Here is a 27,764-nt window from a genome sequence, read left to right on the forward strand (position 1 = left end):
TGAGTTATTCCTTGCCTATTCTTGTGGTTTACTTATGGTTTTGCCTCTAAATTCCTCTTACTGACTCTGTTACATGTTTATTTTGCGCAGTGGCACGCTTTTGGTTGGGCCCACTAAGAGTACCCACTTTGCCCAATATGCTACTGTTTATACAATGCATATGTCTAAAACTTACGTTTACACAAACTTAAAAAATTCTTGTGAGTTTCAGGGAGCCTAATAGAAGGATCTACCTTAAACAGGTCAGAAACACCCCTCAATTCCCTGGTCCTGAAAATGTTTTTTTGTTGGAGAGAGGCCACTTGTTCATTCCCGGTTGCCCAGACCATGAAATAATCACACTGAAACTATACTAATTAAAACACTGCTTGGCCAATCAATTAAGCGTATTGTTAACTTGCTCTTATGTCTTTGGTTAACCCATTTCTATTATTTTATATCTTACAATGAGGCTTATGATCTACCAGCAAGGTTCTGGCTGGTGAGTTGCGTATTTCTCCTCTGGTGGCTCCATGGCTTCTCCCTGACTCTGCCTCCTCTCTCTCTATATCTCTTTCAACCTGGCTTTACCCTGTTAAGCCATTGTCCAAAAGCAGCTTTTTTATTAACCAATGGAAATAGAATATACATCACCTCTCACATAATTTCTTCCTAAACTTAACTTTGTCCTCTCTTCTGCCAACACCTTGCCAGGTCCAAGAGACACCGGACAGTTCAATACCACAAACCCTGGACAGTAGTAAAGCGACCAGCTACCCCAGAATGTGACCAGCACCCAGCTTTCTCAGGCCCCTTCTCCTAAGATGACTCCCACAAATAAGCAGGAAGCAGTCTTGAGAATTCACCATCCCAAGTCCCTCAACCTGCTATGCCTAACCCCCACCTTTTTATTATGAGAGAAAGATGGAAATGTTATCATTTTGCTGACCTTCCCTCTCACCTGGGTACCCTGTTTCTTTAAGAGACAAGTCTGCCTGCTCCCAACACTCCACCACTCCCCACTTCTGCTGAGGCAATGGATCCATCCCCTGCCTCCTCTCTAGCCTGTTCTCTTCCTGTCCCTCTTTCCAAGAGGTAACTACTGCCCCCTCCCTTCTTCCCCCTTATTTACCCTTCTCCCCTTTACCCCTCTCTTTCCCCTCCATAACCCAGTAAACTCTATACCAAAACTCTTTCTTTCTGCATGACGTATCTGTCTCTCACCTGCCATGTCTCCCACGTGCCAAAGGGACCCACTGAGGCCTTGAGTAACCCGCAGCTGCCCCACTTCTGCCCCTCGTGGGACTGCTCCCCTACCATATGTTTACAAACACTAACACTCTCAGGAGCATGTGAGGAATGCTAGTGAAAAGGAAATCATGTTTAGTCCCACAGTCTCTATTTCTGTCTCCATTATTTCTACAAAAACAAACAAAAATGAGAGCTCTTTTTTTTTTTTTTATAGATTTTAGAGACAGGGTTTCTCCTTAGCTTTTGGTTCCTGTCCTGGAACTAGCTCTTGTAGACCAGGCTGGCAGCTCATTTTTTTTTTTTTAAATCAAAGACACTCCATTGACTTCAGGAGTCAACCTCAGTTACTCAAAAATCACATTTTTTTTTGACTCAAAGTTTAAAGTAAAAATTACACTAAACAATCAAAGATAAGAAGGGCAAGGATGTACCACAACGGGCACAGCTTTTGCCTGGCATGGATGAAGCCCAGGGTTCTCTCTCCCGACACTGCATAAACTGGAGGTGTTGAAGAACACCATTGATTCCTGGCAGGAAGAGGTAGGAGGATCCAAAGTTCAAGATCATCTTTACCATAGCACATTTGAGTCAAACTCTATATACACGAGAACTTGACTCGAAATCTAAGAATCTAGACAGGCCTGGCAATATGACTCAGTGGGTGAGGGCACTTGCCACCAAGGATAAGGCCCGAGTTTGTTCTTTCCAAATGGTTGAAGGAGAGAACCGACTCCCTTACATTCTCCTCTGACCTCCCCATTTGTGTACATGCACACATATACATATACACACTAAATAAATGCAAAATATTTTAAAATCAAAAGATAATCCACTGAAGTTTAGAAAGAATACCTAAAAGGTCTATAGTAGGTTGTAGGGCCCATGGGTCTACCCCTGCTCCCGGTTTCATCTTGAGGACAGTTTCTGGCCAGCTAGTTTAACATCCTGTTTGTTCCTGTGCTCCCTCTGCCCCCTTGGTGGCTAGCTATAGGACCACTGTTTACTCCACCTTGGGTGTGGTAATTTCCACCTGCCTGGGGGGAATTCCATTGTGCAGCAGCTACGTAAGGAAGCTTTTTCCTAAGCTTGAATAAACGGCATTTGACAGATCTCCTATCTGACCAAGGTCTCTTGTGTGTTCTTTCAGTCTCCAGGCCCTTGCCTGGCTTGCAAATGGTAGTGGTGCGCGAACTGTACTGGGAGTAATGCTGGCCTTACATTAGGTTTTTTCACTTCACTTGACAAGTAACTTGGAATTTTCCACAACAAGAGTAACATATTTGCAGCCACCATCATAGATGTGAATTCATTTTCCTAGGTAAAGTTATAAAGATATAGCCAAAACAATCCCAATGAGTCAGGGAAAAGAAAGCACACACTGTTCTGCTCCTGCATCAACAGTGGGCCAAACTGAGAGAACCACAATCTAAGATGAGTGGCATAGAAAACAGCATAGTGATTTAGAGAACACCAGTGGGCATGGTGGCTCACACCTGAAATCCCAGAATTCAGAATTCAGGAGGCTGAGGCAGGAGGATAAGTACAAGTTAGTGACTAGCCTGGACTATATCTTGGGTTCCAAGCTAGCTGCCAGCCCAGGCTACAGAGTGAAACCTACGAAGGGCCACACATGTCACTACAGGGAGCTTCTTTTTTTTTTTTTTTTTTTTTTTTTTGGTTTTTCGAGATAGGGTTTCTCTGTGGTTTTAGAGCCTGTCCTGGAACTAGCTCTTGTAGACCAGGCTGGTCTCGAACTCACAGAGATCCGCCTGCCTCTGCCTCCCGAATGCTGGGATTAAAGGCGTGCGCCACCACCGCCCGGCCTACAGGGAGCTTCTTAACAGCCTTACAACACTGGTAATCTGGAGCCGGAGGAGCAGTGATTGCTCAGCCAATAGCTGTTTACTGATGAGACAGATCACCACATGCTCTGGGCTGATCTCTGATCACCATATTCTATAATTGTGTGCAATGACTGCATATCAAGAAAACAATGAAAAAGTAAAATAAAACAAAGGTTTAAAAAAAAAAAGAAGACCCTAGCAGACTCCTAAATCCTAAACATATGACTAACAATGATCAGAATAAAATCTCAAATAATAACCATGGTGTGTGTACTTCATGTAGTGAAGTAGGTACCGACTTTATTCAGTTGTCAAATGAACAGCCTATTTGTGGGATCTCTCCATGCTGATCCACAGAGCATCTTTGTCACCAAAGGATTTCTTCATTTAGAGATGATTAATTCTGGTCCCTTGTTCATTTATTTATCCCCATGTCACTTCTAAAATGTCTATTATAACGTCATCAAACGCTCGGCATTTAAAGGTAGTGTGTGCACGTGTGCTATGCAGAAGTCAATTGTAGGTATTGTATCTCAGGAGCTATCCACTGTTTGGAAGCAGGCTGATCCAAGGCTTTCCTCTGAGGCCCAGAAAAGGAGAAAAAGAATGCTAATTCTGTCTTTGCCCAGGGGCAGACTTGACAAGGTCCCATCAGAGGCCAGGGTCTCCAATGAGTTAAGGTTTTAGTTTCTGGGAAACTGACTTTTCTCCCAAACTAAGGTCTTTAAGTTTGCGTGGCAAGAACTTTGTCTCAGTAGACTGAGGTCTCTCCTCAGCTGCAGTGATGGTCATTAGAGCCAGCACAAGGACCCCAGTTATTCTCAGCAACACACGGTGAGCACTGAATGAACCTATTTCCAAATTTCACCACCGGCTGCACTGTTTTAACTTAGTATGTCTCTTATTTTTCTCAGCCAGCAACGCAGTACTTCCTCTCACTAGTTACCAACCATTTTCTGACCACATACCGAATGCCAGTCACATATCTGACACCAGGGTATAAATGTGGAAGGCCTAAGTTTTCCTAAGGAACTCCCGACTGTGTGAGTTGTGGTGGTGTTGGTGGTGTGTGTAGAGAGAGATGTTTCATAGTGGGGTGAGAGAGAAGGAAGTGTGTAGAGAGAGATGTTTCGTAGTGGGGTGAAGGAAGTGGGGTTGTTACTGGGTAGACGGTTAGATGTGACGAAACTATGAAACTATGGAAAAGGACGGCTGTATCTTGGTGGCAGTGACTCCCCAGGTCAGAGGCCCCTTTGTGCAGATCAAGAGCTCCTAACTATATCAGAAGAGCCCAGGGCACTTCCCCAGCGCGCATGCAGACAGACAGTGCAGCATGTTCTAGAGACCCCTACTTTATTAAAATGACGCTTACACGGTTTTGTTTCTCGACCCACCGTCTTAGCCTCCTCCAGAGATCAATGGAAGGAGTAGCCAGAAAAGGGAGAGCGGATCCTCCATGATTTGTGAGAGCAAATGAATACCCACCACTTACGAGGTGGGTACCAAGAATGTTACCCACCTCGTAAGGATTCCTAAAGGGTCTTCAGAATCCACAACATTGAAGCCTGCTGACTACTCCCCAGCCCCTCCTTCAGGGCATCCCTTTGGTGTATACGCTGTGCTTTGCCAAACGCGGGCTTCAACTCTTCTCTTCATTCAATTCTAAAAGTCACAAACCTGGAGACCCGCCCCCACTATAAAAAAATATACAGTAACTGTTGAGTTATACACGAATAAAGAAGCATGAAGAATGGGGCTGGCGAGCAGAGGCCGTAGCCGCCAAGCCGCCAACAGGAGTTCGATTCCCGGGTTCCTCAGTTGTCCTCTCCGTCTTCCAGCTCCACACAGGAAGAGGAGGGATGGGCGGGACACAGCTCCGGGTCACGTGGCCGCTCGCGGACTGCTGTCGCGGGAACAACCTTCGGACCCCGCGCACCGAGAAGAAACAGCAAGAGAGGCTGCCAATTGGCTCCAGAGCAGCCTACAACGGACACCGCGCAGCCGGCAGCACTGGGTAGGACCGGGACGCAGCGCGCGTGACGTCAGCACCGCCTGCCGCGCGGTCCCGGGGCTCGCGCCTGCGCATTCCGCTCCTCGCGCTGCTCTCGGCGATCCCGCCTTCCCGCCTCGCGTCACTTCCGTAGGACGCGGCGCGTCGTCGCTCCGTCACTTCCTGCCGCTACCGGTGTGGACGGTGGGTGGCGGCAGGCCGGCTCCGCGGCGCTCCCCTCCCCTCTTCCCTCCCTCCCTCTCCCTCTCTCCCTTGGCGGCCGCGAGTCGCGGGGACTCCGGAGCCGGCCTTGGTGTGAGTGCGGAGCGCCGCGGCGGGCTGAGGAGAAGGACACACGCGGTCCGCGCTTCGCGTTACCCCGCTCGCCGCCGCCATGGCCATGAGGCAGACGCCGCTCACTTGCTCCGGCCACACGCGGCCCGTGGTGGACTTGGCCTTCAGTGGCATCACGCCTTACGGCTATTTTCTGATCAGCGCCTGTAAAGGTGAGCCGAGCGGTGGGGGCGGGGTATCGTCGCTGCCGGTTAGAGCGAGAGGGAGCTGGCCTCTCGGCTCGCCCCGGTCAGGCTCTGTGTGGCACCCTCCATTCTCCCCGGTTTTAGTGCTCGTTCAGAAAACCGTGCACTGAGCCTTCGACACAGAACTGCCCTGTGTCTCCGAAGGGTTTACTGGAAGGGGGAATTAGGCCAGGCCGAGAGGAGTGCCTTTTATGCCTTCGCACTCATCCCGCAGTTTCATCCTTTGTGGTCGGAGCCTCTTTTCTTTTCTCCCCAGAGGAAAATGTAATTAAGGTTTAGTTGGTTCAAAGTCACAAATGCCTGTCTAGGTTGTTTTGACACAAGGCAGTGGCTTCCAGCCTTCTGTTCGTGTGTATCCGTGTGTTGTCTGCGTGCTTGCTTGGACATGTGTGAAGGGGAGCCCAAAGAGGTTCGAAGAGGGCGTCGGGTTCCCTAGAGCTGCTGTTCCAGGGAATCGGAATCGGGTCCTGGAAAGCGTTTCTCCGTACAATTGTTTTGTAATCGGAGTTTGCTAACGTGAGGGAGGCGTCTGATCCAGTCCCAAAATCATTTATGCTTCCCAAGAAGAGGGACCAAAATTCCTCAGTCCAGTTATGAGGACCAGACCTATGGACCAGGGCTCCACAATGGGACCCCCCCACCCCCCAGGTTGCTATTCAATATTTGATGTTATGTTGCAGACTTCTAAATCACATGTCTTAAACTGTTTTCTAGATGGCAAACCTATGCTTCGCCAGGGAGATACAGGAGACTGGATTGGAACATTTTTGGGTCATAAAGGTGCTGTTTGGGGTGCAACGTTGAATAAAGATGCCACCAAAGCTGCCACAGCAGCTGCAGATTTCACGGCGTAAGTGTAACAAAGATGGCTAACTTTATTCTCTCTGACTTGTGTGGTGACATCGTCAGAATCTGCGACTCAGCTGGTGCCATGGAAAACACGTGGTATTTGATCTCACCAAGATCCCATCCTGGTTCCCCAGACTTGAAGGTTTAAATGACTTAACTCCGTGTCTTTGATTGATACCAGGATTCCTTTATGATTCCTCCTGCATAATGGATGTTGTGATGTCCGTTACAGATGTTTCTCTAAATTGAGTACTATATAGTGCTACCTCCAGGTGCTTTTTCACTCAGTTTGATTAAGGGCTCTAGATACATTTAAAATTGGGTCTCACACTTATTCTTCATTTCCTATGGTTTTAAAGATGGCAGTCTGAAAGATGCTTGATCTTCCTTAGGTCCTCATTGTCACCAGTTTTTGATTCTACTGGTAGTCGCTGTGTTTGCCACTGCCTTATTTCATGCTCATCGTAGTTTAAAAACAGAGGCATGTGTTGCAGTGTATATAATTTTGGTGTATAGTTACACTAGTGTTTTTAAACCAATAAAGATAGCTTTATCTGCTGTTGTTTGTGCAGGCATGTGCATGCCGTGGTGGGTGTTTGGAGGTCAGAGACAGTTTGGGAGTTGAGGTTCAGGGATCTGATTCAGGTTGTCAGGTGTGTGCCTACCGAGCCATCATGCTGGCCCAAAGACAATGTTAAGAGCTGCTGTTCATGTAGACAAGAACCTGGAGAGTAAAATTGATCTGTTGATTTCTTGTTTAAAAGGATTTCATACTAAGGAGCAATTGTAAATTGTGTTGCCATTTTTGACTTAAGCATATTAAAACTATTAAGTTTAAAAAAAAAGAAGACATCTTATAGCATATTACCATATACCCTTGTTGAAACCTAGACCTTTCTATATACAGCCCAGTGAATTTTACTGTATGTACATTTAAAAATAAGCGGAGTTTAAAAAGACAAGTAAAGCTCTGTGGACTTTTCTGTGCCTTTGAGGAATCAGTTGCTGTTACAGCATTGGTGTAACCATCATAAAGCTTTGTGTGCTGCCCTGTTAGGATGTTGTAGCATAAATCTGATTTTAAAAGCTGCTATGAGTTTTGTGTTAATGTTTCTAGGCCAAAAGTTGCTTTAGATGTCAGCTGCATACTAACTCACAATATACAGCACTCTGTTATATAGCCCAGACTGGCGTCATACTTATCGTATATGTATAGTTAAGGATGTCTTTGCATTTCTGGTCCTCAGCCTCCTTCATTTGAGTTAAGCTGTCACAGGTGAGCTGAGAGCCACCACACTGGTTTTATGTGTGTTAGTAGGCAAGCATCTGTCAGCTGAGATCCATCCACAGCCCTGACAAAGTGCTCCGAGGAGGTGAAAATGGGAAAAAGAGTAATGTTCAGATATGGAAGAGTCCCAGTGGACTCCCGGAGAGCAGAGGGAAGCTACCTACCTGTTGTCTTGTTTGTGCACTAACTGTAGTACTTATTGTAATTAATGTACCCTTAAGGTTGAGGCCATGTTTTATATTCCTTTCTTTTTTATGATTTGTTTTTATTTTATGTGCATTGGTGTTTTGCCTACATGTATGTCTGTGTGAGAGTGTCAGATCCCCTAGAACGGGAGGTAGAGATAATCGTGAGCTGCCAGGTAGGTCCTGGGAATTGTACATGGAAGAGCAGCCAGTGCTCTTAACACTGGGCCATCTCTCTAGCCTTTTATATTCCCGATTTAAATACTGCTTTATACTTGCCTGATAAGTCACTTGAAAAAAGTTACTAAAGTAAAAGGTCAGGGAATGGATCTTGATTTTTATTTATTGAATATTTGAGTCTGTAATTGCTGTAGGTTTCTCTTTTTTTCCTAGTAAGGTTTATTTTTCACTAAGTTCATTAAGAACATTGTCATTGGAGGTAAAATTTATTTATTTTTTTAAATAATGGGTGTAGAATATTTGATCAGTGTTATACAGCTAGGTATTTAAGAGGGAGGGGGCTTTATTTTCAGCTCTTGAAATTGAACCCAGGCTCTTTGTCAAGCACTGTACCACTGAGTTAAAGCCAAGTTGCCAAATTGACTTAACTGTATAGCCAAGGTGGTGGGAAACGTATAGCCTTCCTGTTTCAGCTTCCCATGCAACTAAGATTGATGGGTGCATAACACTACAGCTTACTGGTGGGCCTGGTGTGGGCACACGTTCCTAAGATCACAAGTTCAAGGCAAGCCTGGAGTACACAGAATTCCAGCCAGGTGGGCTTTATGGTTAGACCCTTCCCCCCAAGCCCCCAATTTCATTGTGGCAATTAGGTCACAATATTTTGACAGTAAGCTCATGGTTAATAATAGTTTAGATCAAATATAATCTAATTAAACCTATAATTATGTATTATGTATTATATATTGTATTATAATGTTATTTATACTATATTTAAACTAAATATATAAATGTAAGATAATAAAGTTGTAAGTGTTGATATTGTGGACATTAGCATTCTCAAGGATGAGCTTTTAGATTGCAGTTTAAAGATATATTTCTGTTAACTTTGATTTTGCCATAACCTGGCCTTAACAATGTCAATTAAAGCAGACTGCTTTGCCACTTACTGCTTTTGGTCTTATACTGGTTTTCTGGGCAGTTAGGGAGGATCCTGTATTGTAGTGAAAGCTATGATGAATCTTGTTTTATACATCTTACCAAATTCTATGCTAGCCCTCAGGAAAATAAATAAAAAGTATACAAGAGTCCTGCTCATGTGAGAACTATTTTGAAATGGAGAGAAAATAGTGATAAATGTTTTGAAAACCCTGATTTTGGATTTTTCTGCTGAAGCAATAAAAGCCAAATCCTGCCGAATTGATAAAACAAGGTTTAATAAACTGAGCAAAGCAACTCCGGGTTGATTCTCAGAGGGGAAAGGAGGAGAGAAATCACGTGGCAGGTCTAGGGTCCAGGCCTTAAGTACCCTGGCATCTCCTGGGGAGGAACAGCTTCCTGAAGGTGGGTTCTGGGGAGAGAGATAGATGGGGTTCAAACAAAGAGTTCCCAGCTAAACATCTGGGCCGGGTTGGAATGGGAGAGGGAGAACTGAGCAGATATTCTCAACAAACAGGTGTGAAAAGTGTATGGGCCACCCCCTCCCATTATTGAACTGACCCTGAGCATAACCAAGGTTTTATCTTGTTGCTGCAGGCCCTTTGTCTAGGTCATTTGGAGTATTGCTGACTGAAAGGACTATAGGCTTGAGGACGTGTCTGCATAGTTGTATTAGTCAGGGTTCTCTAGAGGAACAGAACTTATAGAATGAATCTCTCTGCATAAAAGGGTATTGTCTGAATGGCTTACAGACTGTGATTCAGCTAATCCAATAGTGGCTACCTTTGAACAGAAGTTCCAAGTATCCATTCTGTCAATGAAGCTGGATGTCCCAGCTGGTCTTTCCACTTCAAATGAGGTGTTCCCAGTCATTGGAGTTTTAGTTAACTCTGGGTGTAATCAAGGTCACAACCAAGAATAGCCTATACAATAGTGTTGATGCTTTCCTAACATTTCAGGTCCCAATATTTGCACTTGTAATTGATAGTAGGTGTGTGAACACAGTCAGGTATCCTGTATTTGAGTCCTGATCAAATGTTTCTGTGACCGCAGATCCTTTGACATCTGATCCCGTGTTTCACAGTCCATCAAAGTTAGAGTAGTAGTAGCAAGCTTGCTGATAGCTCTGGTTAGTATTATTCTGGTCTTCAGTGAATGTGTAGTATACATTGCAGTAAAATTTTGTTGTTGGAAGAGTATTTGACTTATTTAAATAGACATTTCAAAGGGCATTAAGAGATGGAGTATCACTCAGTGATAGAGTGCTTGCTTATCATGCAAGGATCTGTGTTCAGTCCTGTGTATGACCAAACAAAAAAGATTAAGATGGACATTACCCAGAGTTCTCTTGACACTCGTAAAATTAGGTAGATACGTCAGGTGTTTTGATAGTGTGATGCTTCTGATCCTAATCCATGTGAACTCATAGCTAGATAACCCTTCTCTGGCTAAGAATGAGTATGTATAAACAAAAACAAAGCAGAATCCAGTGCCATGGTCCTTGAAAGCTGAACTCTGGAAGAAGTGAAATAAATGGTTGCTGGGTGTGGTGGCACACACCTTTCCAGTACTTGGGAGCTGAAGGCAGGAGGAGCTTGAATTGGAGACCAGTTTGAGAATATGTCAGCTTAATGCCAGGACTACATAGAGAGATCCTACCTCCCCCAAAAGAAGAATTATTAATTATTGAATGAGAAGATCTAGTGGAGATTAGTGTTTGGAATGAGGATGCAAAGAACTTTGAGCATACAGATATGGGCAGGGTGTTGGAGCTGAAGAAAATATATGGGTTATAGTTATGATCTTGGGAGCCTAGGATCAGAAATAAAAGGAGGTTGGGGCAGAGTTAAACTAGAATCAAAGAGATCGGAGTGTATAAGAGAAATCACGGTGATATTTCTTGACATATTTTACAGCCATTCATAGAACTTCAAGTTTGTATGTGTAAGCTTGGATGTTATATCACTAATTCCTATTTCTTAATTTTGTACATTTTATCTAATGCTGTTGATTTAGAATGCTTTGTGCTCCTGGTTCCTGGTGTCGTTCTGTTTTCTTCTTAGGACCTCTGGCTCTCCTTGGAATCTCTAGACTTTGCATGTACCTTATGTGCTTGGAGCGGGGAGAGTGACTGCTTGGTTTTATTTTTTATTTTTTTATTTTTTTTTTATTTTTGATTTTTGAGACAGGGTTTCTCCGTAGCTTTTTGGTTCCTGTCCTGGAACTAGCTCTTCTAGACCAGGCTGGCCTCGAACTCACAGAGATCCGCCTGCCTCTGCCTCCCGAGTGCTGGGATTAAAGGCATGTACCACCACCGCCCGGCTGGTTTTATTTATTTTTTTATACTTATGTTTGTGTTTTAAGAAAGATCTCACTGTGTAATTAAGACTAACCTAAATGCAGAATCCTCCTGCCTCAGCATCATAAAGTGAGTGTATAGGTGTGCCTAGTAACACCTAGCCCTCTACCATCTTGATTTAAACTTGATCTGATCTGTATCAAGGTCTAACATTGTACAATTTTGAAGTAGTTAAATTCACCGAAGTGCTATGTAGTTTTCTCTGGCATGTGAGTAGACAAAAGGATGATTTGATGAACTGAATTGGTTAAAATATCCTTCTGGCTTAGTAAAAACAAATACGGGTATAAGCTGTTGGAGACCAGCCAGGATAGAGGTGTGGGGATTAGAAATATAAGTAAAAAGTACAAAGATGCGAAAATAATAAAGCAGAAACCATAGGAGAGTGCCGGGAAGGAGTTCTAGTGAATACTAAAATCTCCCGAGTTTAATTTTCCATATGGTTTTAATGCCCTAACACAAAAAAGGGGAGAGGGGAGAAGGCAGCAAAAGACTTAACTCAATACAAAGGACATCTCAAACAGTTAATTGCTTTAACACTTTGAGACATCAGGTCATTAGCATTCTGTTGAGGCACTGAAGCCATTCTAGACCAAGCATCCTGAAGGTAATCATTCCTAAGGTAACCTCATATTACAAAAGAAAGAGCAGAAGTACACTTGCATGTCCTGACCATCTGTCAGGATGGAATGGATCTACTTGTTTCAGCCATCTTAATGTCAAAAGAACCTGAGTCAGGGTATGTAGCTACACTTGTTGTCAACAATTTTGAGCAACCTCCAAACTGACCATCAGACAAGGTGGAAATAGGCTCACATTTTTGGTCCTCCACATAAACTAAAAAGTAGGCTGGGTTAATTTGAGAATCTTGAATAAGTTACTTTTTTCCAAGAAAAAATTAAAAGTTGAAAAGTCCTATGGAAAAATTGCCTTTTTTAAAAAAAATGCCTTTTTTAGATAAATCAAGTATCATAATAATGAGTACTTAGATACATAATACAATTACATAGATATTATGTGTGTCATTATTTTGTATTGATTAGAATTACCATTATACTTAACCTTGTATTGATGTTGTGGAATATTTGTTTATGTTCCTTTTTTAGCAAAGTGTGGGATGCTGTCACGGGAGATGAATTGATGACCCTGGCTCATAAGCATATTGTCAAGACTGTGGATTTCACACAGGTGTGAGAAAATGAAATTTTGACTAAGGATGTAGTTCAGTGTGGTATACTGTTTGCATAGCATGTGAATGAGGTCCTGAGTTACATTTGAGTTAAGTGTTACTCAGGTGCAGAGTGACAGTTTCTGTGCTACAAGGGGGTGGGCAGCAGCAGAATGGCAGCTCTTGTGGTACAGTTTAGTATGTTTGAGAGGGAAACTTGAGCTTGGCCATTCTAAGTTTATAGTGTTCTCCTAGAAGTAGTTGGCTACAATTTCATCTTTTTGGTGATTATATTTAATTAACTGTTAAAGTGGTTAATCATTTTTCTTTTTTGTTTTCAGGATAGCAACTACCTGTTAACTGGGGGGCAGGATAAACTGCTGCGCATATATGACTTGAACAAACCTGAGGCAGGTAAGCATAACTGTGTCTCATTTTCTGCTTTTCCATAAAAAAACTGATTAAAGAACCACAAACATTTGAAAGTTAAGATCAGTACCAGAAAGAAACATTCATTATCTCTTCTCCTTTGTTAAAATCTTAATTTTTGTTACAATATATTCTGTCAAGTTGTTTTCTTTCCTATGCCAATTTTATTTTACTTTTGTCTTATTGCATCCCTCATATAGCCTTTAGGCAATGTAAAGTTTCATTATGGTAAACTGTTGTATACTGTTTTACTCTTTTGGCTTTATTGGGGCCCACCACTCAGCTCCCAAACAAATCACACAGAGGCTTATTATTACTTACGAATGCCGACCTTAGTTTGGCTTATTTCTTGCCAGCTTTTCTTAATCTAAATTACCCTGATTACCTTTTGCCTCTGGGTGTAGGTGGAGGCTGCTCGTTTTGTTTCCTGGCCACTCAGACCCAAAATGTCACACATTAAACTATATTAATTACAAGACTGTTTGGTCAATAGCTTAATCATGTTTCTAGCTAACTCTTCTGTCTTAAATTAATCCATTTAATTTATCACCATGTGTATCACCATGTGTATTTAATGATACGGCATGTGTATCACCATGAGGTTGTGGCCTACCGGGTAAGGTTCCGGGGTGTTTGTCTCCTCAGCAGCTACATGTGTCTCTTTGACTCTGCCTACTTTCTCTCTCTATGTCTTCCAGCCTGGCTATATTCTTCCCTGTCATAGGCCCAAAGCAGCTTCTTTATTAACTAATGATAATAAAACGTATTCGTAGAATACAGAGGGGAATCCCACATCACCTCCCCTTTTCTGTCTAAATAAGGAAGGTTTTAACATTAACAAAGTAAAATTACACATAACAATAGTTATCAAACAAGAATTATAGTTACAATATTTAGTCTATTTACATTTGACAAATTAGGAAAATATCTATCCTATCTTTGTGAGTCTAAAGTTTTATATCTAATGTATCTTTTATAACTATAACTTACTTCAACTCCATCAGACTCCAGAAGGATACAGCATACCTAAGTAAACAGGAAATACTTTGTAAACATCTTACAAAACTCTAGAATTGATAGAGACATCTTGCTGCCTGAGCAGTCACCCACAGTTCTGTAACATTGGGGCATCCATCTTCAGCCTACAGGCCTTTAGTATCTGGCAGAGTTTTTCATGAAACGGGGAATTTCAAAGACAGTTCTGCCTATATTGGCAGTTTGTTAGTCATGTAGAATGTCTGTCAGGTCCTTCTATGAAGCAGGAACCCTGAAGGACAGTCTCACTTTCTTTAGGCAACTTCAGCAGTCATTTTTCTCTTTGCTGCATGTCCAGTTTATACAGCATACCATCAAGTAGTCCAGGCAAGAGCAGTTTCTTGCTCAAATTGCTAACCAACTCCATAAAGAGTCTCTTTGATGCCTATCATCCTTTTGAAGTAGATAGGTGCTGCCAGGAGCAGATGTATCTCATTGTCATGAAAAGTCTTAAAACATTTTAAATGCCCTATTCTGTTACTCTCTGAAATATTTGAAGAATACCTACCTACCTGAAATATATCTCTGTATATGTAGAAAACCTAACTAACATGACTACAAGCATGATTTATAAATGACTGTCTATTAGTCTGTATATTTTAATTATACATTACATTTTTAAATGTAAATGCACAAATACAATACCTTAATCAAGAGCAAAATCATACATAAAACAAAATTGATTTTTAAATTTGTATCACTAGACCAAGATCCATACCAATGCAAAGTATTCATCTCTATGTCATAGCTCCCTTCAAATGTAAACAAACATTTTAAAACAATATTTGGGAATTTGGGTATAGTTCTCTCCAAACTGCTTCCTGCTGTTTTTTTTTCGGCAAAGTATTTTTTTGGGGAGGTTCATGCAGATTTTTCGGTGGGGGGTCTTGTTCCATCAAACCACATTAGTCTGTAAGGAATCCACAGGTTCTCATCCTCTGGAAAGAAAAGCAGAACCTATATTCATGTAAAAACCCAAGAGAGCTCTGGCTCTTCTTTTGGGGCTGATGCCCACCACCCACTTGGGGTCCAGATGCTTATGTGCTCTCTCAGGGTCAGGAGGAAAGTAGCTGAGACCATGCCCATGGCTCAGCATTCCCCGCCTCAGCAAGTGGTGGGATCGGGTCTGCTAGGTGTGCACAGGCAGGAGGGCACGGTGGATTCCCACCGCCACACAGAGATACTTCTAGGCTGTGCACTGTGCTGCATGACAGATTGGGCTTTTACTCAGATAAAAAGGGTTTGTGTGCTGCATGCTCCTTCTCAAGAGTTAAAGTGGTGAGCGTGGCTCCTACTGGGCTGTCACAGAGCTGGCAGTAATGGTACCTCTGCCATATTGAAAGGCAGAGAGAAGGCAGAGAAGGGCTGCCGCAACCATACTGCTTACCATTTTAAAGTGCTCTTGGTCAGAAGATTATTACAGATATGCAGTAAAGACAGATTCAGTTAAAAAAGACCTCTAAATGGATCACGGTGTTGGATAAATGTACATAGGCTTGGGAGAGAGAAGAAAAAGTATAGACAATTATAAAAAATAGTTTTAAAAAATAAGACAAAATCTTTAAAGTGAGCAGAGACAGTCATAGAGTAAAGGAGTAAAGAAAAATAAGCCCCGTAAAGATGAAATATATACAGAGTCTGGATTATGCATATTACTGTTTTTTTTTTTATTTTTTTGACTGAATGAGATATGTACAGGGAGACATTTCATTGTGCGGGCTGCTAAGCTAAACTAACATGTACTTTAAAGGTATCTTGACTTCAAAATTTGGATGTAAGGAAATGTTGCTTTGGAAAATCTGGTCTTTTATCTTTTTCTATTTCTGTATACTGTTCTTTCCTTCTTTTTCCATGGCCTGCTGTGTAGGGATGGCTGGCCCCTGATGTCCTCCTCCTTGTTCCCTTGCTCCTCTTTTTTCTCATTTTTCTTTCTATTTATACTCTCTGCCTGCCAGCCCTGCCTATCTTCTGCCTCGCTATTGCTGTTCTCTTTTTTAGGTGTTTTAGACAGGCACAGCATAGCTTCATGAGTTAAAACAAGTGCAGTGCAAACAAAAGTCACACACTTGAAAATAATATTCCTCATCACTGAGGGTTTTTCATTTCATGATACTAGGTTCTGTAAAGGTGTCAGAACAATGTTACTAGATTTTGGGTGATGTGTGATGTCACCCTCTGTAGGACAGGATGTTGAGACATCAGTGTGCATCTGAAGGGTGAGTGTTTCAAAATTTAGCTGTATTGGCTGTTCAGAAGAAACATCTGTAAGTGGAGATAGTATTATTCATGAATTAACAAAATTGACACCAAGTTTAAAAAAGTGTATTGTGATTAAGCAGTTATTCTGTAGCGTTAATACTCTATTTGGAAAAGCGTTTCTAAAGTGATGGATTGTGCTTCTCACCACTGTTCTAATTACCTTCTTTGCCTTTTTCTCTGCCTGTTTCTTGGTATTCTTAGGCTAAAATATGTGTTGAACTTCTCTGATAGGGTAAAAGTAGTTCAGGAGTTGGGGGACTTCTCTTCATCTTCACCTCTCCAAGCTATTTTTTGAGGTTTTTTTTTCCCCCAGTGGATTAGCAGTAAAAGTGATAGCAATTAATGAAACTGACTGTATGTCAAATAGTATTAAGCACCTCAGTTGTATGTTTGTACGTAATCATCATAGACTATATGTAACAACATCTATTACCCCATTTTAAAGGTGAAGAAATGAAGTTTCTCCCCTGGGAATTGCTTATGCTACTTTAAAATTTTCCCTTTCTCCTTCTGCCCTCCATCTTCTTGACAATTGTGTGTGTGTGTTGTGTGTGTTTCGCCTCATTAGTTACTGCCAGCGGTGACTCGGATAAAGATCCTAGATTTTTATGAGGATTGACTTAGTACACCCTTGTTTCTGGGCCAATGTTCTTACCAAGAAACATCACATTTGCTGTCCATTAATAGTATGTTGTGGTATAATAGTACCTTTGGATCTAGAAGTCAGTGTAGAAAACTACACGTAAGGGGATGTGTCTCCGCTTCATATAGCAAGGTTCATTTGGGTTGAGGTTCATTGTCATACAAGTGAATTACTGTTCCAGTTTAGCAAAACCTAAGTGCATCTGATAGACATCAAATTTGGAATGGGCTGGGGTGTATTGTTTTAGTATTGCTCAGTTCAGAAAGCTAGATATTTATTATGCATTTTAAATTGTTTTATCTAAAGAACCTAAGGAAATTAGTGGTCACACTTCCGGTATTAAAAAGGCTCTGTGGTGCAGCGAGGATAAACAGATTCTTTCAGCTGATGATAAAACTGTTCGGTAAGTTAACTTTTTTTCAATAATTGACTGTTTGAAAAGCATTTTACCTTGGAACTTATAAATACATTTAATAATCATGTTGGAAAATATGTGTAAGTTAACATTTATCAATGTATGTCACATTTACCTGGAGCTGTTTACTATTATTTACATGGGGTAGAATTCAGAAAGTCATTAAAGCTGCTGATGTGTAGTTGTTCTGAATGTCGTCATGGTCAGATTGGCTGAGGGGATTCATAAGGCTCTTAAAACTTTGTGTGTTATGACCTGATGTATTTTCCTGTGAAAAGATTGGTAACTGTTGGATAGACTAAAACAATTGTCAAAATCTATGATAAAGTTGATTTCATCGACAACCTAACAAAGGTTTTGACTTAGAATCCAGAACTCCTTTATGATTTGTGACAAAAATTACTTTAAGTATGATTATTTTTCTCATGGATTTATGTATAGATAAAATTGAAGATATTTCTGATCACTGACGAAAAATTACTTTTCTTTTCCTTTTGCAGTCTTTGGGATCATGCTACAATGACTGAAGTGAAATCTGTGAATTTTAACATGTCTGTTAGCAGCATGGAATATATCCCTGAGGGAGAGGTCCTGGTTCTCACTTATGGGCGGACTATTGCTTTTCATAGTGCAGTAAGGTATGCCCAGGAAATTCCTGCATTTTATTTTGGGGATAAAAGGGAGAATCAGCTTATTTTAAAAATAAGGGCTGGCAGGCTGGCTGAGCTGTTGATTAACAGTGGTTGCTCCTCTTGTAGAGGACCAAAGTTCAGTTCTCAGCACCATTAGGGGATACGACTCAGTAGCGTGGCTTGAGACCATAGGTATAAATCCCTAGGACCTAAAAACAGTGAAGGATGTAGTGCGGACCTGATCATTTCTTTTTCTGTTGTGTGTATGTGTGTACTTGTGGTTTTTCTCTTAATAAGACTATGATGCATATAATCTTGTTTTTCTAATTAAAAATGTTCATATCCATTAAAACATTTTTATTGGTGGTATTTCATTAAGTTGTATGAGGTTATGTATCTGTTGCTGTGCTCTATCACTGTAGCTAATATTGTGGTACATCTTTGTTCTCAGTACCGGAATCCTGTAAGTACCATGTTGAGTTCAATCACAAAACTGAGTGTGGAGTTCTTAGCCTTGGCACTTAAAGGATTTCTGTAAAGATTAGACCAATTGTATTCTGACAGTAGTCTTAGCAGATAGTCTCAAGGAATATGTCCAGTGTTCAGCTTCATTGACTAGGAGACAGAAAAGTAACATGGAAGTTCTAAAAGTGTAAGGGAGCTCCCATAAACAAAGTAACTAATAGTGGAATACTTTTGCCCGGAACTATCAGACTGTACAACTATAACTGCTCATTCCTGAACCATGTAATCCTGCTGTAAACTTTTGCATGAGATCGCATTTGGTAATACCTGGCCTATTGAATGTTTCAAACAAGTAGTCATCTGTAGTGCTAGATATGCCATAGCTAACTTTAGTTTTTTCTCTGTTTTGTTGTTTTTTGTTCTATTTTGTTTTTTTGAGACAGGGTTGTTGACAGAAGTTTCTGTCCTGCCCAATCCTACAGCCATTCAACCCCAAGAAATACACAGAGGTTTACATTAATCATAAACTAGTTGGCCTATTAGCTCAGGCTTCTTATTAACTCTTCCTTACATTGAAAAATTAGACCATAAGTCTTGTCTACGTTAGCCACATGGATTGGTACCTTTATCAGCGAGGCAGTCACGTCTTTCTTCCTTAGTGTCTGGGTGACTACTGCAGACTGAATCTTTTCCTTCCCAGAATTCCCTTGTCGTCCTGCCTATACTTCCGGCCTGACTACTGGTCAATCAGCGTTTTATTAAATACAAGTGACAAATCTTTACAAAGTACAAGACCATTGTCCTACAGCACCCCCCCCCCTTTTTTCAAAACAACTCTGAATCTAATCTTCTTTGTTTAGCTTTTTTCCTGACCATTATCAAGACCAACTTGTGACCAACACTCTAAAAAAAAAACCAAAACAATCCATAATCCATTTTTTGAGCTTGTGGGCATAGTTTTCTAGGCTACCTCCTGCTGATTGGGTGCCCTGATTATCTTATGGGGACCTAAAGGAAATATAGAATTATGATCAAGTCCTGACTGGAATATTCTGTGAAGCTTGATCATTTCAGGCAGCAGTCTTGAAACTGTTCTGGATGTAGAACTCAAGACATCTGGGCAATCCGCTCCTATTGGAGATTTCTTAGGGTGTCTTCCTTGGTCAAACCTGATTTTTTTTAACTCAGTATGAATCCACAGTCCCTCATTTCCTGTGGAAATGAAAGCAAAACCTCTTCTCCAAAGTAACGTATCTTTTGCCTTAAATTTTAAAGTTAAAGCATTTTTAAAATATATATGTTGTATTAATCCAGCAGCATTTGTAATCAAATGTCTTAGCAACTGTTGTTCCTTCCTCAGCCATCAAACAAGCCAATGACAACACAACAACATACAGTATCCAGACTCTATGTATTTTTCATCTTTACATGGCTTTTTTTAAACTCAATTTCTTTTATTTTTAATTTTTGTTTTTTTTTGGGGGGGGACTAGGTTTCTCTGTGTATCTTTGGCTATCTTGGCACTTATTCTGTAGACCAGATTGTCTTTGAACTCAAAGAGATCCTCCTGCCTCTGCCTCCCAAATGTCGGGATTAAAGGTGTGTGCCGCCACACCCAACTACTTTATCCCTTTTTTTCTTTCTCAAGCCTATACATATTTTAAAACACTGTATATCTCTTTTTCTGAACACACGAGTCTTTAATTTACTAAGCTATATGGCTAGGATTAAAGCCATGGCTTTGACAGCTGGATCCACCCTATTCCTTAGCTTTCTGAGAGTTTAGCTTCATGGTGGAGGTACTGGCGGGAACCATATTTATTGCCACAGTTCTATGGAGTTTCAAGATCTCTGCCACCACCAAGAGGCATGCTGTCGGCTCTTCATAAACCACATATTGGCACTATTTGTTGATGGGTTTCTGTTCCACCTGGCCCCGTAGCCATTCAGTCCCAAGAAACACAGAGATCTACATTAATAACTGGTTGGCCTGTTAGCTCAGGCTTCTTATTAACTAATTCTAACATCTTCAATTAGCCAATAATTGTTGTCTGTGTTAGCCACATGGCTTGGTACCGTTTATCAGTGAGGCCTTCTCCTCTTGCTTCCTCTGTGTCTGGTTGAAGGCTGCAGACTGAATTTTCCTCTTTCCAGAATTCTCCTGTTCTCGTTGCCCCACCTCTATTTCTTGCCTGGTTGCCCTGCCTATACTTCCTGCCTAGCTACTGACCAATCAGCGTTTTATTAAAATACAAGTGACAAATCTTTACATAAAAGTACAAGACCATTGTCCCACAGCACTCCTGCACTTTTTTTTTTTTTTTAAAGAACTTTTTATAATCTTGTCTGTCTTTGGACTCTCTTTGTAGACCAAGGTGGTTTTAAACTCAGAGATCTGCCTGCCTCTTCATCCTGAGTGCTGGCTGGGGTTAAAGTCTTTCCCCACCATGGCCTGGCTAAGTTTAATTTGCATGTTTTATTTGTGGCATGTGGTGGTTGATGTTTTATATTGAAGTAATTTTCAGGATTGAACTGAAAAGGGCTGATGAGGAAACTACAGTTGATATTTCAGAGGAATCAGTTGGCATTGATAAATCAGCTTTTAATACAGTTAGTCTGAGTTACTTTTCTATTGCTGCGAAGAGACACCATGACCAAGGCAATTTACAAAGGGAAGCATTTAACTGGGGGCTTTTCAGAGGGTGAATCCATAACCATCAAAGCAGGAGGTAGGCATGTATGGTGCCAAAGTAGTATCCAAGAGCTTATATCTGACCCATAAGCAGGAGATGGTCAGAGAGCTAGCCAGAATGGGTCTGACATGGGCTTTTGAAACCGCAGAGCCCACCTCCAGTGATGAAGCTTGTTCAGCCATGCTAATACTTACCGAAATAGTCTACCAACTGGGAATCAAGCATTCAAATATAGCCTATAGGGGCCATTTTCATTTAAACCACCATATAACCGGGTTAAAAACAGCTGTTAACAGTTTTGATAGCAGTTTCTTGTGTTGGGGGTAGAAGCCTAAATCCTCAACAATTGAGAAAACATAATTGACATTCATTTGCATTGTCGTGATTCTCTACTGTGAAGCTTGCTTTATGTTTTTTACTTTTTTTACTGTTGAGCAGTCAACCCAGGGCCTTCATATGTTGAACATTCAATCCATAGACATAAACATCTATGTCCCCGTCTTTGGGTTTTTTGGCCCAGGCTTTTAAGACTGCCATTCATAATTGTAGCGGCGTAAATGAAGGCAGACAGAAATTATAATAAAATATTTAGCTTTAATTATGAAAAGACAGAACCCGAGGTTCCCACAGGAAAGGAGAAGGGAAGGGGGGGAGTACATCAGCAATATTTATTATCCTCAGGGGACTCCGCCCTACAAGCAAGGTGATTGGCTGAGGCCACCCCTACACATAATGAATGTATTTGTGGCTGGTTTCTTCCATAGCCTCCTGAGCTGGTATGCATGTTTGTATCACTGTTCTTGGTCTGTATAACCTTTTTCATATTCATTAAAATAATGCATCTTTATTGGGAAAAATTTTGAATGTTTTTCTCATGTTTTTTAACAGTTCATTTATGCTTGACTGAATGAATACTTTATCTTGTATTTCAGAATTTAGGAATAATTTCACTGTGGATAGATTTGTAGACATTTATGTTTTTGTGTTCTTTTTCCCAGTCTGGAGCCAATTAAATCCTTTGAAGCTCCTGCAACCATCAATTCCGCGTCTCTTCATCCTGAGAAGGAATTTCTTGTTGCAGGTGGAGAAGACTTTAAACTATATAAGTATGACTACAATAGTGGAGAAGAATTAGGTAAGGCTCATGTCTATTCCTTAAATCAGTAGTTCTCAATCTGTGGGTCACAAGCCCTGGGGTTACCTATTCACAGGGGTCACCTAAGACCTGAAACTAGCTCTTGTAGACCAGGCTGGCCTCAAACTCACAGAGATCTGCCTGCCTCTGCCTCCTGTGTGCTGGTATTAAAGGCACTTACCACCACTGCTCAGCCTACCTAAGACCATTGGAAGACAGGTATTTACATTACAATTCATAACTGTAGTTTCACTATGGTTATGAAGTAGCAACAAAAATTTTATGGTTAGGGGGTCACCACAACATGAAGAATTGTATTAAAGGGTCTCAGCATTAGGAAGGTTGAGGACCATTCTTTTTAATAATTTACGTTATCAAAATATTAACTTCTAATAATGAGTACCTTCTTTTTTGTTGTTGTTTGTTTGCTTTAGTTTTTTTTTTTTCTTTTTTGAGGCAGTGTTTTTCTTTGTAACAGTTCTGGCTGTCTTGAAACTTGCTCTGTTGGCTAGACTGACCTCAAACTCAGATCCACCTGCCTCTACCTCCCAAGTGCTAGGATTAAATGCATGCACCACCACCGCCAGCCATCATAGAATGGTTGATAATGTGATTAATTTGATGTATCCTAACTTGATAGTATGTATAATAGTATGCTAGACAGTTCAAAGAGCAAGACTTTATTGCTTATTTTTATGTTTACTTACCAAGTCTAAACAGGTTTTGCTTCTAGCTTGAAGATTTTATTTTCTGTTTATAAACTCCCACCTCTTTTTTTTTTTTTTATACCTGTTTCTAACTGTTCTGGTTTAAAGAACTAAGTTAACTAGATTTGTACACAAAGAACAGGAGGCAACTTTGTTTCGTTTCTTGAGGGAAACTAGTAGATTGGGGTTCGTTTTAGAGTTAAGACTATTTCAGTCACATGTTCAATCCTTGTCAGTTTGAAAGTAGTGGCTGGGTCCTCGCTGGGAGGTGCTCAGCATCAGTAAAGCCCAGGCTGTGGTGGGGAGAAACGGACAGGTGCTGCACTGCGGACCCAGCGTTCTCATCGCAGTCTGTGTTCACACACCTTTGATCGTGTGTGTTTTTTTGGGGGGGGGCTTGTGGGGTGAGGGTTGAATCCAGAACTTTGTGTACAATATTCAAGTATTCCACCCAGATTATTCTTACATGCTTTTTATTCTCCGGCTAGTCTGAATAAGATGATGGGACATTAAATTGTATGTGGGAAGCATTTGTAAGTAAGGGTTTTACTGCAGTAGAAAACCTTCCTGACTATATATTTCCCGTAAAATTTATTATATTAGAATGTAAGGGTCAGTAGTAAGCATTGTGGTGGAATTAAGAAGCATAGACTGAGTATGAAAAAGAGCTCCACCTGGTGGCTCTCTCTAGACGTGGAAGAAATTGCTTCCTCTAAAAGCAGGTAATAAATTCAGGATATAGAAACTGGGATGGAATTGACAGACTTCTGCTCTGATCTCTACAGCTTTATTGACAGCTCCTCAATTCTCTGTGGAATGTGAAACATCATTTTCTTTTTCCAAAGACAGTCTGCCTCTGCCTTACTGGATTGAAAAGGGCTAACTAATCCTAAGGAAATGGCGGAGATGATGTCCCACGAATGCAGACAGTGTCTCTTTTAGTAAATCAGTACTTAGCCTAATAATCAGCTTTACATTAAGTCTGATAGCCCTGTTCTTCACCTTTTTCAGAATCCTACAAAGGTCACTTTGGCCCCATTCACTGTGTGAGGTTTAGTCCTGATGGTGAACTCTATGCCAGTGGTTCTGAAGATGGGACATTGAGATTGTGGCAAACTGTAGTAGGAAAAACCTATGGCCTTTGGAAATGCGTGCTTCCTGGTAAGGACGTTTATTCAAAGTTAATCAAGTTATTGTGCATAGATTTTGTATTATTTGTAAATTCTGCTTCATTGTGTCTTGTTTCCCTTAGATTTTGAATTATGTAATATGATATAAGCAGAGTGAAACCATGATTCTAATCGAGCAATGTCTTTTATGTGCTGAATTGAATGAACTTAATTCAGAATTTATTACAAAGGGACTAGGGAGATGGCCCAGTGGTTACTGGTGCAGATACACAGAAATATCAAATAACAATTGTAAGACGACAATATGAAGAATTTACACATATTTGTCCAGTTTTCTCATAGTATTATATTACTTGATCCGTACCATTGAAAACATGTTCTCAGTTAAAAAGCAAAACGACAAAGACTTACTACTAATCTCAGCATGGCTGTAGTACTAAAAGTGACTTTGAGATGTCTATTTTAGAATCACAGTAACTTTTAAAAGAGAAACTGTGCTGTGTGAGTTCACGGAAACTGCTGTGCTCCTCGTCAGTCACTGCTTTTCTCTTCACAGAGGAAGACAGCGGGGAACTGGCAAAGCCAAAGGTCGGTTTTCAAGAAACAGCGGAAGAGGAGCTGGGTAAATACAAATTAGCTTTTCTAGGAGTCTTGGGGATGTAAAAATTAAGTGTATGTGTGTTTTGGTCAGTGCCAAAAGTAATTTATTAAGTGTGAATAGATTTGAATTAAATTATGGAAAGCTTATATACGAGTGTGTAATCATTAGCTACAGAGTTCTGGGCCTTCTGTACACTGGGCAGGACTAGTGTCTTATTCTAGTAAACTTCAGAGACAGGTGTTATCTTAACAAATTATTTAGTTTATAATTGTGAAGTGAACTAGCATTTAAACCAGTGGAGACCTGTGGGGGGATAAATGTGAGGTTTTAAGGATGTGGTATTGATGAGGGGTGGAGGAGTTCAGCAGAAAACAGAAACACCAAGGCAGAGAAGCAAAATGTGAAGCTTAAGGGCAAAACAAGGCCACCCAGTGCACTGATTGCTGTCTTAATATTTGGAGAGTTTTATGAATAAGAAAAAGGAAAAAAAAACTTTGAATTTTTTTTAAGTGGAGGGATAGATATAAATTTGGGAAATAGTGTGGGGAAAGAATAAGAGTAGGGACATTAAAGTCTAGGGTTGTAGCCATGGGATAGACGAACAAGAAGGAAAGTGAACTTGTTCTTACTGGGAGGATTAGCAAGATGGGTAATGGTTAGATTAGAAGAAGGGTCTTTGCTCTTAAGTAGTGACTTGGGATGGTGAAAAGGGGAGAGTTTACCACAGACTCTGCGACTCCTCTCTCCCCACATTTGATACTGTTAGGACTCTCTTCTCCCCCAGTAAAAGCAGTGTTTAATGCTTATGGTTTTGAATTGCATAGGCTTAAATTTAATTACTAAAGGAAAAGACAGGACTCAAAGAGACATGATTTTAATTAAATGCTGATTGTGTAGTTGGAGTCATTTGAAACTTACCCTGAAAGAACAGGGATGGGGATTAAAACTGGTGTGAAGGCCGTAGAGGAAGATGTCTGGGTTCTGCTCGGGTGTTTGGTGGCCTGAGTCTAGTTGATAATGCATGATCAGTAGCTCTCTGTTGCCATTCTTACCATAGCATGCTTAAAAACCACCTTTCTACTTATTTCCTCTTTATATAGAAACATTGATTTTCTTCTTGACTATGGTTTTGTTTTTTAATTGCAGAAGAAATTGCTTCAGAGAATTCAGATTCCATCTATTCTTCAACTCCTGAAGTTAAGGCCTGAGCATCAGCTGTGTGCCATAGGTGCCATATAGTTTATGGACTAAACAAGCAGAGAAAAGCATCAGCCTTCAGAGTGACTCTCTGCCTGTGGCAAGGAAGGCAGAAAATATTGGGGAATATGAATTAGCTCCAGTGCACGAACAACTGCTGGGTGTTCCTGTGAGTGAAAGTAGCTGCGTGTATGAGGTGCAGGCAGGAGGGTTATGCTCGTGTAGTGCCACAGCCTGCTGTCTCGAATGAGCAAGCCAACGTACACTTTACATTTTACACTTACATTTCTTGTAGCTGTTTATGTTATGGAGAAGAAAAATATATTGGCCTATTTTTGTGACTTTTCCCTTAAAGCAGAACGCCTTTTTTCTCTTAGTTGGGAAGAAGAGGATTTACACGATAAAGAAACTGGTTTGGTCTCTTTCATTGTACACTGACTGCTTCTGAACATCTAATATTTTTTAGTTATCTAAATAAAATGCCTCTAAAACAAAATGATGTTCTGTTTCTTTAAGAAATTTTGATGCATTTGAGTATTAAAACTGGAACTATCCAAAAAGCTTCTACATCATATACAGCATTGTGTAGCAGAAGTTTGGTTACAGGGTCTGAACTGAACATTCCCTAATTCTGAAATTCAGTTACATAAACTTGATATTTTCATTCTGGGTGTTCATTTACCTTCTTCCAGATTGATAGAATTGCTTTTCTTGCATCTTTAAACATGCATGTTAGTTACTAAAAAAGAAAGGCAATTGGAAAGAACAGAAAAATAACTTGAAACTTGATTCTTGTGAAAATCACTAGACATGGAAGAATGTCTGTGTTTGTACAGACTGGGGTAATCGAAACTTGCAATATTGAAGATGTATTAGACTTTGTATCACATCCTTTAAATTTGGGTCATTCAACTTTCTAATAAATTGGATCAGTTGAGTATATTTGTAGTTTATTTACTTTTTACTATATGAAGAGATTAAATTAGTAATTTGAAAATGCAGATGAGTAGCGTCTGTTAATTTGCTTTTTTGTAATTTGTCTTTTGAATGACCTTTAATACTTTGCTTAAAAGAAAGAAAAGTTGTTTTGTCAGGTTTGTGACAACTGACCAGAAGCAGGCACTACATGCAGTGCTGGCCTGGGAGAGTCCATTGATGAGCCTAAGGGCAGTATTGTTCCTGTGTCCGTGTTTAACATGCCTGGTCCTCTGCTCTGTACCAGTATTGTCGATGTATCAAGAATTAAACTGAGAGTTTGACCCTCAATAAAAATTTACATGCATCTTTTGGAATGGAAATTACTTGGTGTTTATGAAGTTTTTAATAAATTGAGGGCATTTCTTAGTTTTGTGCCATTTGTTTCCTATTGCTGGAGCAAGTTTGTAGCTTGGACTGACATGTTTGTATTAATAGATCACAGTGTCCCGAGACTAGAACATGTCTCACTTGACTAGCGTCAAGGTGCTGGCGAAGCTGTGTCCTGTCTGGAGTTTATAATAGAGACTTCCTCTGCCTTCTAGCAGCTAGAAGATGTCTGCAGTCCTTGTCTCTCTTCAGCTGAACTTGTTTCTCAATTTCTTTGATGACTTAGCACTCAGGGGCTCAAATGAGTAGGCATGGATGATCCTGCATGCATGTTCTGAGTCCTGCATCCACTGGGGCTGTTCTGGATCTGTTCTTTGCCTGCCTATAACCACACTGGCCCAGCAGTCCACACTTCCCTTGGGTGTTGAGCCTTCCTGCCTACTTGCCCCTGTGTTTACCTGGTCCTCATCCTTCCTGTCTACACTGTAGGAAAGGGGAATACTTTAGAATTTGAACATTAAGGAACTTAGGTCATTTAGCTTGGATG

At 40.8% G+C, this 27,764-nt stretch overlaps 1 protein-coding gene across 1 annotated transcript; it reads left to right on the top strand.

The window, feature by feature from the left end:
* The first annotated feature begins 5,236 nt into the window (after positions 1–5,236).
* LOC121443096 (serine/threonine kinase receptor associated protein) lies at positions 5,237–27,194 on the top strand. Its single transcript, XM_041644786.1, has 10 exons — positions 5,237–5,570; positions 6,318–6,453; positions 12,510–12,591; positions 12,913–12,985; positions 17,244–17,340; positions 17,853–17,990; positions 22,141–22,277; positions 23,996–24,145; positions 24,671–24,736; positions 25,862–27,194. The coding sequence occupies exons 1-10, from the start codon at positions 5,459–5,461 to the stop codon at positions 25,921–25,923; spliced, it is 1,053 nt and encodes a 350-aa protein (XP_041500720.1). The 5' UTR covers positions 5,237–5,458; the 3' UTR covers positions 25,924–27,194.
* The last annotated feature ends 570 nt before the right edge of the window (positions 27,195–27,764 follow it).

Source organism: Microtus oregoni, unplaced genomic scaffold (assembly GCF_018167655.1).
Source record: "Microtus oregoni isolate MIOR12 unplaced genomic scaffold, Mior012 000002F_ref0000024, whole genome shotgun sequence".
NCBI classification, from domain to species: Eukaryota; Metazoa; Chordata; class Mammalia; order Rodentia; family Cricetidae; genus Microtus; species Microtus oregoni.